The 15,455-nt window shown below is 47.6% G+C and overlaps 2 protein-coding genes across 2 annotated transcripts in view; both read right to left on the reverse strand.

The window, feature by feature from the left end:
• The window catches only part of LOC120944301 (protein mono-ADP-ribosyltransferase PARP14-like), a 575,277-nt gene that overhangs the window by 355,598 nt on the left and 204,224 nt on the right, over window positions 1-15,455 (reverse strand). The gene's annotated exons all lie outside the window — the stretch shown is intronic.
• LOC120944306 (protein mono-ADP-ribosyltransferase PARP15-like) overlaps window positions 1-15,455 on the reverse strand; it is a 59,154-nt gene that overhangs the window by 31,437 nt on the left and 12,262 nt on the right. The window contains exons 2-3 of the mRNA XM_040358341.1: window positions 10,795-10,828; window positions 5,602-5,751 (exon numbers count right to left, since the gene is read on the reverse strand). Coding sequence (XP_040214275.1) covers window positions 5,602-5,751; window positions 10,795-10,828 — 184 coding nt within the window. The remainder of the gene's footprint in view (window positions 1-5,601; window positions 5,752-10,794; window positions 10,829-15,455) is intronic.

Genomic DNA, 15,455 nt, shown 5'->3' on the forward strand with positions numbered 1-15,455 from the left:
TGCACTTTGGAGCTCGGGAAGAGAGGTACCGCAACACCCCCGAACAGTGTTGGGTACATGCTGCATGAACATGCGCAGTGTTTTGAAGACTCCGATGACGGAACACTGATAGAGGAAGGCATTGATGTGAGCCCAGGGAGAGGGGGTGGTCGAGAGGGACAACAATCTGGCAGTGATGTTCCCCCAGCTGGAGCATACTGCCAGGTTTTCGACAGTGATGAGGAGGGAGGGGATGATGAGGTCACTGACTCTACCTGGGTGCCTGAGGAGGACGAGGCACAGGCACATCTCCAAAGAGGCAGGATGCCCTCCAGGGGTCAGGTTAAGGGCACACCAACTGCATTACATCGCACATCTACGCTTGTGCATGGCGCTGCTGTGTCTGAACGGTACAGCAAAAGTTCTTTGGTGTGGGCCTTTTTTGAAACATGTCCATCAGATCGTACCTTTGCTATTTGCAACATATGTCGCAAGCGTATCTCTCGTGGCCAAAACATCACCCGCTTGGGCACCAATATCTCAATATCCTGCCATCACTTAGCCCAGCCTGCCACCTCTGTGACATGTGACAGCAAATGCGTTTAGTTGCTATTAAATAGCACACGCGCAGTGACACCAACTGCGTTCCGGTGCTATTAAACAGCACAGGCGCAGTGACACCAACTGCGTTCAGGTGCTATTAAACAGCACACGCGCAGTGACACCAACTGCGTTCAGGTGCTATTAAACAGCACACGCGCAGTGACACCAACTGCGTTCAGGTGCTATTAAACAGCACACGCGCAGTGACACCAACTGCGTTCAGGTGCTATTAAACAGCACACGCGCAGTGACACCAACTGCGTTTAGGTGCTATTAAACAGCACACGCGCAGTGACACCAACTGCGTTCAGGTGCTATTAAACAGCACACGCGCAGTGACACCAACTGCGTTCAGGTGCTATTAAACAGCACACGCGCAGTGACACCAACTGCGTCCAGGTGCTATTAAACAGCACACGCGCAGTGACACCAACTGCGTTTAGGTGCTATTAAACAGCACACGCGCAGTGACACCAACTGCGTTCAGGTGCTATTAAACAGCACACGCGCAGGGACACCAACTGCGTTTAGGTGCTATTAAACAGCACACGCGCAGTGACACCAACTGCATTCAGGTGCTTTTAAACAGCACACGCGCAGTGACACCAACTGCATTCAGGTGCTATTAAAGTACCCCTTTGAAAACGTGTGTTGACACGAAATGCATCAGGGATGACCTCATTGTTGCCATCGTTTTTCTGATATGCGCTGTATTCCTTACCGATATGTAAGTGCACGTTTTTTATTACATTTTGATTGATTTTTACGGTGTCACACTATGGCGTCCCCCCTTCTCTTTTTTACATTCATGTGGGATCTGTAAACACGGATGTTTATCTCCTGCAATTCCTGAGTGAGAGGTTCTCCAGTCTGGTTCCATGTTCCAGGAATTTCGCTTCACATCCATCCACCCATATTCCCATCCTGCAGAGACTTCATACCTAGTGTTCAAACACTTATCAAGCCCGATCGACTCTGGAAAAGTAATTTTCACAGAGTCCATTCATTCTGGTAAGCCTGCATCTATACCGGTGGTGGGATTTCTTTCTTTATTTGGAATTCTAACTCCATTCACATTCGCTTCATCACTGAAAGTTATTGTTTTAAATCACTCAATTCCGGTTTGAGTTGATTGGTCTTTGGACTATATGATATTCACTCATCACGTGGCACCATTTGGACTTTATATGTATATTGTTTGACATATTTTTTCCTTTTCATGTGCATTTTTCATTTATTTTGTTTATGCAAAAACAATTTTTCTGACTTCATTGTCACATTTATTTTGATTGTATCAGAGCGCTGCACTCCTTTGTCCACATTATCTCATTAACTGTTACCCGTGGATTACAATTTTAATGTGCACCAACCGGCCGCAACACAGATATTGATTGATCTGCAGAACTGCCCGTTAGGGGCGCTCGCGAGTATAGACTCCCTTTTAGTTTAGACAGATGGTACCATTCCTAGGTTCAAAGAGAAATCTCACTAACTTACATTAATTGCTGATTCTTGCAAGGGCCCTTGCGAATCAGACTGGGTTATCACTTATTGATTGTGTTTATGTCTAAGCCATATGCCGGTTGTTTCTAAGTTTCTATACAGTAAACGTATCCCTTATATTCAACTATATTCACTTTGTGGAGTGTATTTTCTTGCCTGGAGGGACCGTCCATTACAGCAGGTAATTCATTATCTTATTGTCATTGCATGTTGTGTACCTGCTATTGTGACTCCAGCCCTGCAGGGGTCACAATATCCCACTACCAGAATTCTGATGTGTCAAGGGAGGGTTCGAGTTAGTTAAACAGGGGTGAGTTGAGCCAAAAGAGAGTAGATCCCAAAACAACCAGCGGCTCTTTCGGGGGTAGCGCTACACAAGTAACAAGCTGCATCTGGGGGAAGGCAATGGTGCCAAGTGACAAGCTGCATCTTGGGGCAGGCGATGGTGCCAAGTGACAAGCTCCATCTTGGGGCAGGCGACGGTGCCAAGTGACAAGCTCCATTTTGGGGCAGGCAACAGTGCCAAGTGGCAGGTTGCATCTGTAGACGACGGTGACAAGCTGCATCTGGGGGCAGGCGACGGTGACAAGTAACAAGCTCCATCTTGGGGCAGGTGATGGTGCCAGGTGGCAGGTTGCATCTTGGGGCAGGCGAAGGTGTCAAGTGACAAGCTTCACCTGGGGGCAGGTGACAATGCCCAGTGGCAGGTTGCACCTGGGGGCAGGCGATGGTATCAAGCTGCATCTGGGGGCAGGCGACGATGACAAGTGACCAGCTGCATCTGGGGGCAGGCGACAAGCTGCATCTTGGGGCAGGCGATGGTGCCAAGTGACCAGCTGCATCTGGGGGCAGGCGACGGTGCCCAGTGACAAGCTCCATCTTGTGGCAGGCAATGGTGTCAAGTGACAAGCTCCATCTTGGAGCAGGCGACGGTGTCAAGTAAAAAGCTCCATCTTGTGCAGGCGACGGTGCCATGTGACAAGCTTCATCTTGGGGCAGGTGACGGTGCCAAGTAACAAGCTCCATCATGGGGCAGGCGATGGTGCCGAATGACAAGCTGCACTTGGGGGGCAGGTGGCAGGTTGTATCGGGGGCAGACAACGGTGCCTAGTGACAAGCTGCACCTGGGGGCAGGTGACAGTGCCAGGTGGCAGGTTGCATCTGGTGGCAGGCGACGGTAACAAGCTGCATCTGGGGGCAAGCGACAATGACAAGTAACAAACTGCATCTGAGGGAAGCGAAGTGACAAGCTGCATCTGGGGGCAGGCAACAGTGACAAGCGGCATCTAAATTATGGTGAGTTGAACTATTTCATTTTATTTTACAATGTAATAATATAAATAATGTGATTCCATCATCCTGACAAAATATCAGCCATGCTGTTGTGATTATTGAAGTGGTAATTGCGATTGCCCCGACAAATCACCGGCCTGTCCCCCAATCCAGTCCTTGGCAAAATTTAATTTCGTGAAACCAGTCCCCAGTACCAAAAAGATTGTGACCCCTTAGAAACTGTTATGGATTTCTGCATGAATGATTCCCAATCTATAATCTTGTAGGCAAGTGCAGTCTCTTTCCCCCAATGCAGGTGGTGCTTGATCCAAAGCAGCAATGACGAGGGAGAGGAAGTCAGGAGAAACTTTCTTCTCTATGGTTTTCTGGGTCACTTGAAAGCGATCTGGTTGGATGTCGCTGTACCATGTTCCTCTGGTGGCCATCTTGGGTCAGGCAAAGTCTATTTAAGACCCTGGCTGAGGGGGTTGATGTGCATTTAGCAAGTGGTTAGCATAGGGACAGGTCACCTGTCTTTCAGGGAAAGTGAATTGTTGTAGGTAAAGGTCCCGGAAGAGTAGGGGTATGACAGGGACACGCTATCCTCTACAGCAGTGGTTCTCAACCTCTCTAGTGCCATGACGCCTTGATAACATTTTCCAAGTTGTGGGGACCCCTAAAAGTAAAACTATTTTTTAGGGTTGTCCCGATACCACTTTTTTAGGACTGAGTACAAGTACCGATACTTTTTTTTATGTACTCGCCGATACCGAATACCGATACTTTTTTTAAATGTGTCCCCAAATGCAGCCATGTCCCCCACATATTGCAGCCATGTCCCCCACATATTGCAGCCATGTCCCCCACATTCCAGCCATGTCCCCCACATTCCAGCCATGTCCCCCACATTCCAGCCATGTCCCCCACATTCCAGCCATGTCGTCCCCCACATTCCAGCCATGTCGTCCCCCACATTCCAGCCATGTCGTCCCCCACATTCCAGCCATGTCGTCCCCCACATTCCAGCCATGTTGTCCCCCATACCTTGATTCCGCCGTTAATCAGCGTGCGGGGGAAAAGCTTTCGTTTGAATAGCTGTATCCCCGCCGCGTATAGACACTCCCCCTTGCGCGGGATTGGACAGATCATCCGTCCAATCCCGCGCAAAGGGGGAGTGTCTATACGCGGCGGGGATACAGCTATTCAAACGAAAGCTGTTCCCCGCACGCTGATTAACGGCTTTGCGGCGACCGGTTTGGGGCGGCGTTGGTGGCGGCGGAACAAGTATTCTATTCTAGTATCGGGGGTATTTGCGGGAGTACGAGTACTCCCGCAAATACTCGGTATCGGTACCGATACTGGTATCGGTATCGGGACAACCCTACTATTTTTGTAGCGTGGGTTGTCGGCACCCAAGGCAAGACAAGTAATTTGCATCCCTAACCCCCGGACATTTAGCGTCCCAGAGTCCCTTCCACTCGTACAGTATTAAAATCCCTTATGATACATTTTAGGATGTACACTACCACTCTTTCTCGTTGTCCTCCTTTCTTTCCCTTTTATCTCTCTCTAGCCTAATTTCTTGTTTTTTTTTCCCCCACCCCTCTCTCTAGCTGTCTTTCTTATTCTTTCTCTTATTCTTTCTCTCCCCTATTCTTTGTTCCTCCCCCTCTTTTTCCTCTCCCTTCCATGTATTCTCTATTTTTATTCCTTCTTTTACTCCATGGTGGGGGGGAATGGGATGAGTGGCAGTGCTGGGAGGAGTTCTTATCAGCCAACTTAGGTGCTCTTGATGAAGGTCATCTGCTGAACTGTAGTGGGGACTTTTAATGGCAACTACAATCACAGGTAGTGTTACTCACTGTGTCTCCGTCTTTGTGGTGTCTCGTAGCAGTGACACTCATGCCAAAATCAGGAGATAGGGTCTCCTCCAGCCCCTCCCACTTCACATTCCTCGCCAGTCAGCTGACCTCTAGTCTCTGCCCCCCAGCCATGCCATGAACTGAATGGGCGGCTGTAGGTTCCAGGAACAACCCAGCTGGGCAGGCACAGGCTCCAGGGACAGCCCTGCTGGGTGGCCGCAAAAAGGCTGGGAGAGAGACTTCAGGAACAGCCCAGGATTTGGTGACCCCTGGCAAATCATCATTCGACCCCCAGGTTAAAAACCACTGCTCTACAGGAATCTTCCACAATGCACCCACCAACAGTCTAATATTCAGATCTCAGGGGAAGGGGATGAATTACCTGAGCACCGAGTGAAGTCTTGGTTGGAAGAATTTACAATGACATCAGTCTTCTCTTTGGTGATATCGCCGGACTTCACCTGAAAAGTGACAGATCCGATCTTCATTTCATAAACCCCGGGTGACGGGTCGGTCACCATCCCAAAGAACGCTGCAAGACAGAAAGGAAAGGGATAATAATAAGCAGAATAGGGGATAAGAGAAAGCCGTGTTCCCACCACCGATGATTAACTGTGCATGGAAAGATAAAAGTAGTTGTGAACATCCAATGTTAGAGAATTTCTAATCCGGTTATACAGTAACTATGCCGGCACCACCAGAACTGCTTCTGCTTCATTTCATAAATAATAGATTGCACACCTGAGTCATAGAGGCTTGGTGATGCAGTGCCCATGAAGCACTGACTGCCCTGGTAGAGTGCACCTTAACCTGAAACCTGAACCCTTCTTTTCAGACCATAAGCCTGACTAATCGCCAGATGAATCCACTTAGCAACAGTTGATTTTGATGCTGCCTCACCCTTTCTGGGGCCTTCTGGCAGTACAAAAAAAAACATCAGTTTTCCGCACAGGATCACCTGTGGAGCTCTTCTTAGCACTTTATTAACCGTGACCAACACCTTAGACACTGGCGAAAAAACTGAAGTACACCCTGTATGGGAGGGGTTATATAGGGAGGGGAACTTCCTGTCTTGAGTGTGCCAGTGTCCATTCACCTATAGGTGGCATATAACCCACATAGTTATGTGGGGACATTTTTTGGGAAAAAGGCAGAGGAGCCGACGGTGAGGATTGAGAGCCAAGTCTTTGGGCAGAGGTGGTCACTGAAGGAGGACTTTCTGGGAGCAGCTATTCCTGGATTTTCTCCAGGAATGTACCGCTGCATCATTTGCCATTATAGGAAATGTGGAGGCTGAAAGGGAAGTTAACAGGTATGAGTTCACATGAACTTTCAGTATTCTAGAGACTGTCACCTTCCAGGAGGACAATAGAACTAAACACACAACCTGAGCTACACTCCACAACCTGAGTGTATTAGAAAGGACCAGACACCTGCACGCCGACGGGCGCGTTGCAGCATGTGAGCGCGCACGTCTGAGGGAGGAGCCGGACTGCGCCACGCTGGAGACCAGGGAGGACGGAGCAACGCGGAAGTCAGGGGCTATGGTGAGTGACGGCGCCAGAGCAGCATGAGAGGCTGCAACGCCGAGAACTGACCGCTGCCCGCCCGCAACAACGATGCAGACCCGTCCCTGCCAACCCGCCAGGTATTGCTGCTAGGAGCCGGCATACAACTCGGATGGTAAGGTCCAGAAGATTCACACTGCGGCCACCCTGTTTCCCTTCCCGGACCCACAAGACCCCCCTCTATGATCCGGAGTGACCAGGCACTAAGGTAACCCCCTCCCAGGTTGGATACAGCGAACATGGAAGATTTCCTGACCAAGAGAACAGCGGAGTGGTGAGAAACGGGATATATATATATATATATAAAAAGTTATATATAAGCCAATAGCATTTGGTAAACAAGCTAATCGGGATAGGACTGCTCTGTGCGCGGGGAAGAGATGGGTTGCTTAGTGTCACTGGTATACGGATCCACTCGTTATATGTGAGAAGTTAACTTTCTGATGGGATTGATGCTGCTGTTCTGTACGGATTGTGCCCTGTAGGTCTATGAGTGCTCTGCTTTCCATAGACAATTTGCTGGTGCAACAAGAAGGGAAATCCTTCAGTAACCACACACAACAAATTATTCAGAAGAGGCCAAGAATTGTTAAGTCAATTCTACGTTCAGCCTGGGGATACGCCCCAATACGTGCTTATTCCTTAAATGCTCGCATAAGGGATGTAAGTCAAAGACGGGGTTGAACATAAAGCCTAAACCTAAGTGTCTCTTCTTTCTCTCTCCCGGCATACCTCTCTCTTCTGTGCTTGTTTGGGACCCTCTCTCTGCCCGCTTGATCACCACTCGATTATATTATTGATGCTATACTGAGTAGAGGCAGGGTTAACCTAAGAGTGGTGCAAATTATAATCGTGCAATCGTGATCTGAGACTAGAAGGACCAGGAGGGAAGGACTCTCTGTAATAGTCAGGAACCACTAAGACGGCGAGGGGGAAAGTGCTCACCCATAGCTCGGGGGGACCCTAGGACGGAGAGCGGGTAGAGAGCTCCCTAATATCCGCTAATAAAGATCTAGAATAAGCCGCGGATACTAATGTAATATTGTTCTGCGACGGAGAGGCACGGGAAATTTCCACTTGCTCACCTCTGTCTTTATACAGTTAATTCCTAATTGTCTTTGAAACTGGGGAAACGTATTAGACCCAGGAATAAAGACAATGGGCCAAATCCACAAAAGAGATACGACGGACTCCGTCGTATCCCTGTTCCTAACTATGGAACTGATCCACAGAATCAGTTTTCCATAGTTAGGGAGAAGATCCGGCATGTGTAATTGAATTACACTGCCGGATCTTAGGATGCAGTACCGCATCCGCCGCTGGGGGCATTTTGTGTCGAAATGCCGCCTCGGTATGCAAATTAGCACTTATGGAGATCCACAAAGCTTTTCAGCTTCGTTTTTTCTCCGTAAGTTTTAGTTTGCATACGCAAAATTAGGGCTGCTTTTACAAGGTGTAAAGTTAGTACACCATGTAAAAGCAGACCTTTCTGTCCAGCGATGCGATTTTTTTTTAATTTTTAATTTTTTTTTTCCCGCCGTATCTTTTTTTTTTCCCCGACGCAACTTTATTGACCCGTCGCAATCCACAAAGCTCGACGTAACGTAATTTTGCGCTATGCACGTTGGGAAAATGAAGTCACGAGCATGTGCAGTACGGCCGGCGCGGGAGCGCGCCTATTTTAAATGGGAATTCGCCCCCATTACAATAGGAACGCCTTGCGCCGGCGGAATTTAAGTTACACAGCCCAAAATTTCTAGGTAAGTGCTTTGTGGATCATGCACTTAGGTCGAAATTTTAAGGCAGTGTAACTTAAATGGAAAAAAATAAGTTAGGCACGATCTTTGTGGATTTGGCCCTATGTGTGGAAAAATAAAAAGCATAGGATTTCCCTCGCCATACTAAAACAAGATAAACAATTGGGGGGACTTGCTATGCCCGACATAAGGAAATACCATATCGCGGCTGTCCTATCACGGGTGGTGGAATGGGCCAGAGACAGACGAGGGAAAAGATGGGTACAAATAGAAAAAGCACAAGCCAATGCACAATTGGGTAATATTATTTGGATACCTGCACAATTCAGAGCACTGGACAATAAGACTTTTGATTTAACACGTGATACACTAAAACTGTGGGATAGAACTCAGGCACAACTGGATATGAAATATAATTCTCCACTAATTAACTTAAAAAATAATGCATATTTTGCACCGGGGGAAAAAAAAATGGGGGGAACTGGATTAGGAAAGATAAATTACACTTGGGTGATATAATAAAAGATGGTGAAATTAGGACTTTTGAAGAGTTGAAATCTAATACTGACTCGTGGAATTTAAACAGGTGGCGGTACTCTCAGTTGCAACATTTTATTCGACACCTACCCCGCCCATTAAGGACGAGGGAGGAGTTGACTCCATTGGAGAAACTATGTAAAACTGAGAATTCAAAGGGCTCGATCTCAAAAATATATAAATTACTTATAAAGATAGATGCACGTGATGAACCCCCCTTTGTACAGAAATGGGAAAGGGAGTTGGGGGTGAGTAGAGGGGAAAACACTTCAGATAGGTTAATACAAATGATACACGTTTCTGCAATCGATATCCGTACCACTGAGACAAACTATAAATGTCTGTCAGGCTGGTATAACACACCGGACAAAACTAGTAAATTTAGAACAGGACAGTCGGCAGGGTGCTGGAGAGGATGCCCAGACAGGGGAACGATGGCCCATTTATGGTGGACCTGCCCAAAAATTCTGGGATGCTATTTTGAGCCAAATAAAAGAGATAACAGGAAAGGAGATAAGAAAAGATCCATGGGCTGTCCTCTTTCATGGAACCCAAGAGGGAATTAAAAAATATATGCAATCTCTCACTCCACATTTGTTAAATGCAGCAAAAAGGCTTATTCCCAAAAAGTGGCAGGATACAGAAAGTCCCCAGATATGGGAATGGATTGATGCAGTTGAGGAAACTTATAGGATGGAAGAACTGAGGGAGAGTGTTGAGTTAGAAGGAGACCCTAAGGAAAAATGGAAAAAGTGGCAAGAGTTTAAAAAAACTTGGAGCTATGTGGAAAAGCTGAGAGTGGGTCGCTGAAACACCTTGAGAATACAGTGACCCAGGCCCCTTTAATTAAGAGCTAAGGATAAATATAGAAATGTACTATCGTAGTGGCTAAATACAACAACATGAATCAATATAGAAGTAATCTGAAAGTTGATAGAGTCCTGAGAGCCACAAGGGGGGTGGGAGGGGTATTGTATTTTTTTCTGAGCTAGGTATGACTAACCTCAGATGAGCGAAGGCATCTTTGAATCATTTAAAAAATATATATATATATATATATTGTAAAAGACCACAGATGATGCAAAACTGAAAATGGAGACGAAGGCAAGCATTATACTATGAGCTGGTCTCTGGGGCTCGGTCAAAGCTGAAGTGGTTATAAAAAAAAAAAAAAAAAAGAAAGGACCAGTCAAAAGCACTGCATGCTGGTCAACCAGACTTTCTAGATATAATGCCGCGTACACACCATCACTTTATGTGATGAAAAAAAACGACATTTTCTGTGAAGTAAAAAATGAAGTTTTTGAAACTTCAATTTTCAAAGACGAAGTTGCCTACACACCATCGTTTTCTCACAATGATCTTGCAAAGTGAGGTTACGTTCCACCACGTTTTTCCATTGAAGCTCGCTTGATAAGTAGCTTCTGGGCATGCGCGGGTGAAAAAACGTCTTAGAAAACGACGTTTTTTGCTACACACGGTCAATTTCTGTGAAGTAAAAAGTGCACTTTTGAAAAACGACACATAAAATTGAAGCATGCTTCAATTTTTTTTGGTCGTTTTTTACAAGACATAAAACGACGTTTTCCCCCACACACAGTCAATTAAAGTGACGTTTTTAAAAACTTCATTTTTTTTCATCACATAAAGTGATGGTGTGTACGCGGCATAAGAGTATTATATGAGGAATTATATAAAAATGATGTATATTACCTGTATCAGCCGAGGATCCAGACGCTCCATAATTCTACAAAACAGAGAGATGACCAATCATTACATCAGTAGGATTTATGTGTAATCATTTATTTATCACCCCCCGGAACAGGGGCGGCCCTATGATGGGACCAGGTGGTACCATGGGTACCAGGCAGCACTTTTAGGGGGGCAGCATTCTGCCGCCCGCCAGGCAGCCCACTCCGCTGCCTGTGAGGACACTCGCAGCAGGAGGGGAGCAGTCTGCGAGTGAGAAAGGCAGGCGCCTCTCCCTCTGAGGAACCTGTTGTGCCGAGAATGGTTGCCCGTCGGAATCTGTTCCCCCTAGCTCTCGGCTCCGATCGGAACTCCACTTTTCCAGCCCTCTGCATTGCCGCTCCCTCCTACTTTACCCACAAATGCTAATGATCCTATTACCGCCCGCCTCTCCAGCCCTCTGCATTGCCACTCCCTCCTACTCTACCCACAAATTCTTATGAGTGTGAGTGAGTGAAAAACTTATAGAGCGCAACACATGCGAACTGAATCGCCTCTGGGCGCTGTTTCCATTCCTTCTGTAAGGAAACCCTTTCCCTCAGAAGAGATGAGTTTTAATCATTCTCCTGAAGGCCAAGTGGTCCGACTCCAGTCGGATGGTGCATTCCACAGTCGAGGTCCTTGGACAGCAAATCTCCGATCTCATTTGGATTTGTATCTTGCCTTGGGTATTTCCAGTAGGTTTTGATTTGTTGATCGCAGAATGCGATTTGGGTTATAGGTTTTTATTTTTTCGCATAGATATTGGGGAGCGTTTCCTTGAATACACTTGTGTGTTAGCAGGGCTCAAAATTTCAAGTCCTGAGCTACTAGCCAGGCCTCAAGAGTTACTCGCCACCAGTTGCCCCACCTAATTCATACACTGCCCTGCGCCTAATTGCACCCGTAAACACGCCCTCGTAGATTATCTCATGGAATGACAATGTTTTATGCAGAATCAAGTTACAAAATTAAATATTACCAACAACAACTTTAACAAAATGGGACAGGGCACTGGGGGCAGACCAGAGGGACAGGGCACTGGGGGCAGACCAGAGGGACAGGGCACTGGGGGCAGACCAGAGGGACAGGGCACTGGAGGCAGACCAGAGGGACAGGGCACTGGGGGCAGACCAGAGGGACAGGGCACTGGGGGCAGACCAGAGGGACAGGGCACTGGGGGCAGACCAGAGGGACAGGGCACTGGGGACAGACCAGAGGGACAGGGCACTGGGGGCAGACCAGAGGGACAGGGCACTGGAGGCAGACCAGAGGGACAGGGCACTGGGGGCAGACCAGAGGGACAGGGCACTGGAGGCAGACCAGAGGGACAGGGCACTGGGGGCAGACCAGAGGGACAGGGCACTGGGGGCAGACCAGAGGGACAGGGCACTGGGGGCAGACCAGAGGGACAGGGCACTCGAACTAGGTCTCTTCCCCATTCTCTTGCTGTCTCCTCTGCAACTCCCATCCATCCTCTCTCTCTCTCCCATTCATCAGGAGCCTGTGTGTGCGGCTCCACGGTTGCATGTCCCCACTTCCCCCTTTTATTCAGACTGGCAGAGAGGAGAGGAGCTGCAGCACAGCGGGAGGGAGTACAATACAGCACTGAGATCCACACAACTGCACAGCCATTGACACCATAGCACAGCGCACACTGACAGCGCACAGCACACATTGACACCGCACAGCACACATTGAGACCAGTCTGTTCACAGTGCTCAGGCTAAACTGTTGGACACTTACATAGAGCACAAGGAGAAGAAAACGGCACAAACTGGAAGGCTGCCGCTCTCATGTCAGGGCAACTTTCAGTGAGCGCTGCACCGGAGTGGTAATTTTGGCAATCCTCCACCTCACTCATTACTTTCTGCTCTCCAGCTACATTGGTCGGGGCCCGGGGGAGGAGGGCAGGCTCAGAGAGGTCATACTGTTGGGTCCCATGGCTTAATGAGAATTGTACGGAGAGCTCCTGTGTACTGCTCTGCCTGTGCGCGGCTCACCAGACTACTTTTCCCGAGCATGCACCTTTCCTCTTCGGCCGCCAATCTCATCGGGCCTCTAAGTGTAGGCACAGATTGGAGGGAGATTGGTCATGCAGCCCTGTCATCACTCGCCCCCAGCTTAAATCCACTCGCCAAATGCTAGTAGGCGAGTGGAAATTTTGAGGGCTGGTGTTAGGCAGAGTGCCTTGAAAGTGATTCTGTCTTTCACCGGTAACCAGTGAAGAGATCTAAGCGAAAAGGAGATCGACTCCCATGGTTTTTTTCCAGTCACTAATCGAGCGGCCGTATTTTGAACGACTTGCAGACGAGTGATTTGGTATTTGGGAAGTCCTAAATAAAGGGCATTAGCATATTCCAGTCTGGAATTGATGATTGTTCCCACCACGACTGCAATGTCCTCTTTAGGGATAAAGGGGGTAAGTCGGCGTAGTAGTCGCAGGAGATGATGGGATCCGCTGACTACTGACCCTATTTGTGCATCCATTGTCATGTAGGAGTCGAAGATGACTCTGAGACTTTTGACTTTGGTGCTAGGGGAGATATTTTTACCTAGAATGGGCGGTGGGGTCCAAGTTGGGGTGGAGTGACTTTTCCGGTTTGCGTGAAACAGGAGAAGCTCTGTTTTTGAACCATAAGTTTAAGATAACTGGATGTCATCCAGTTATCTATTAGAGTGAGGGATCTCTCTAATCCAGGAGAATGATCCTTTTCGTTGCTGACGCGGAGATATAGTTGAGTGTCGTCTGCATAGGAATGGTAAAGTAGCTTCTGGTTCCTAATGATTTCAAAGAGGGGACGAAGATAGATATTGAACAGTATCGGTGATAAGGGAGATCCCTGAGGGACTCCGCATGATACCGTATGCTTTCCTGATGTGAAAGATCCCAATTTCACTGTTTGTGATCGGTTTTCCAAAAAGGAGGAGAACCATGGTAAATCGGCTTCTGCGACTTTGGCTACTTCAGCTAGCCTAGTGAGTAGTAGTCCATGGTCTACCGTGTCAAAGGCCGCACTAAGGTCCAACAGGATCAGGAGAGAGGATTCTCCTTCATCTGCGGCCTCTAGGACGTCATCCCATATTTTTACCAGAGCTGTTTCAGTTCCGTGCCCTGGCCGGAAGCCTGATTGAAACGTATCAAGTAATTTTTGGGTTTCTAAATGCAGTTGTAACTGTCCACTCTGTTCTGCATTTGGATGCGATAATTTGCTGGCACCAATTCTTCCAGAATGGTGTTGCAATCGGCTGTAAGCCAGCTTTCTGTGATAAAGAGACAATCTAGATCGTGTTGAAGGATGAAATCATAGATTTCTTGCCGGTGTTTTACTGCCGATCTTGTGTTGACCAAAGCGCAGGATATGCGTCTTGGCTGGCGTCTCTGGATGCGTTTTTTTTACTGTTAATTGTCGATTGATTCTTAACAGTTGCTCGCTTTTTAGCGCTTTTTTGGTGACAATTGGAAGTATTGCGGCGAATGGTTTTAATCCCCAAATGTTTTCTGCGGAGTATTTCAGGTAACCCATGGTTGCAGAAAAAACGCAGGGAAGTGGCAGTGCTTGTTGGGAGGGGGGGTATTGTTGGCGCTGGGAGGAAGAGTATCTAAGTGAAACTGTCACTTTTTACGTCTTCCCTCCCTGAAATTGGTCCAGAGGAAGGCGAAAAACCACAGGCGTGCTGATGCCAATATGCAGCGACTAGGGAAAAAGGGCCAAATCCACAAAAGGGATACGACGGAGTAACTGCTGTTACTCCGTCGTATCCCTGTTCCTAACTATGGAACTGATCCACAGAATCAGTTTTCCATAGTTAGGGAGAAGATCCGGCATGTGTAATTGAATTATACTGCCGGATCTTAGGATGCAGTACCGCATCCGCCGCTGGGGGCATTTCGTGTCGAAATGCCGCCTCGGGTATGCAAATTGACACTTACGGAGATCCACGAAGCTTTTCAGCTTCGTTTTTTCTCCATAAGTTTTAGTTTGCATACGCAAAATTAGGGCTGCTTTTACAAGGTGTAAAGTTAGTACACCATGTAAAAGCAGACCTTTCTGTCCAGCGACGCAATTTTTTTTGAATTTTAAATTTTTTTTTCCCGCCGTATCTTTTTTTTTTCCCGACGCAACTTAATTGACCCGTCGCAATCCACAAAGCTCGACGTAACATAATTTTGCGCTATGCAAAATGACGTCACGAGCATGCGCAGTATGATGGTATCATTTAAATGGGAATCGCCCCCATTTGAAGAGGAACGCCTTGCGACGGCGGAATTTAAGTTACACAGCCCAAAATTTCTAGGTAAGTGGATCGGGCACTTAGGTAGAATTTTTAAGGCAGTGTAACTTAAATGGAAAAATTTACGTTAGGCACGATCTTTGTGGATTTGGCCCAAAATTCCTTCCTGATCCCTGCTGGCGATCGGTAGACCCTGGATCAAGTACTTTGTTAATAGGGGCGTGGGAGATGCGTACCCTTGGATTGACTACAGGGGTCAAGTTTCAGGCTAAAAATGGCCTGTATAGGGGGAAGGTGAGTTAAATGCTATGGAATAGCAAGGAGTACCAAGATGGCTGCCAACCGGGACTAGGCCCGAGCCGGGGGCTGTAGTAACGGGGCAGCGAGGTGGGGGGAGAAGGGGACCAATA

This window comes from Rana temporaria, chromosome 6 (genome assembly GCF_905171775.1).
Source record: "Rana temporaria chromosome 6, aRanTem1.1, whole genome shotgun sequence".
Taxonomy (NCBI): Eukaryota; Metazoa; Chordata; class Amphibia; order Anura; family Ranidae; genus Rana; species Rana temporaria.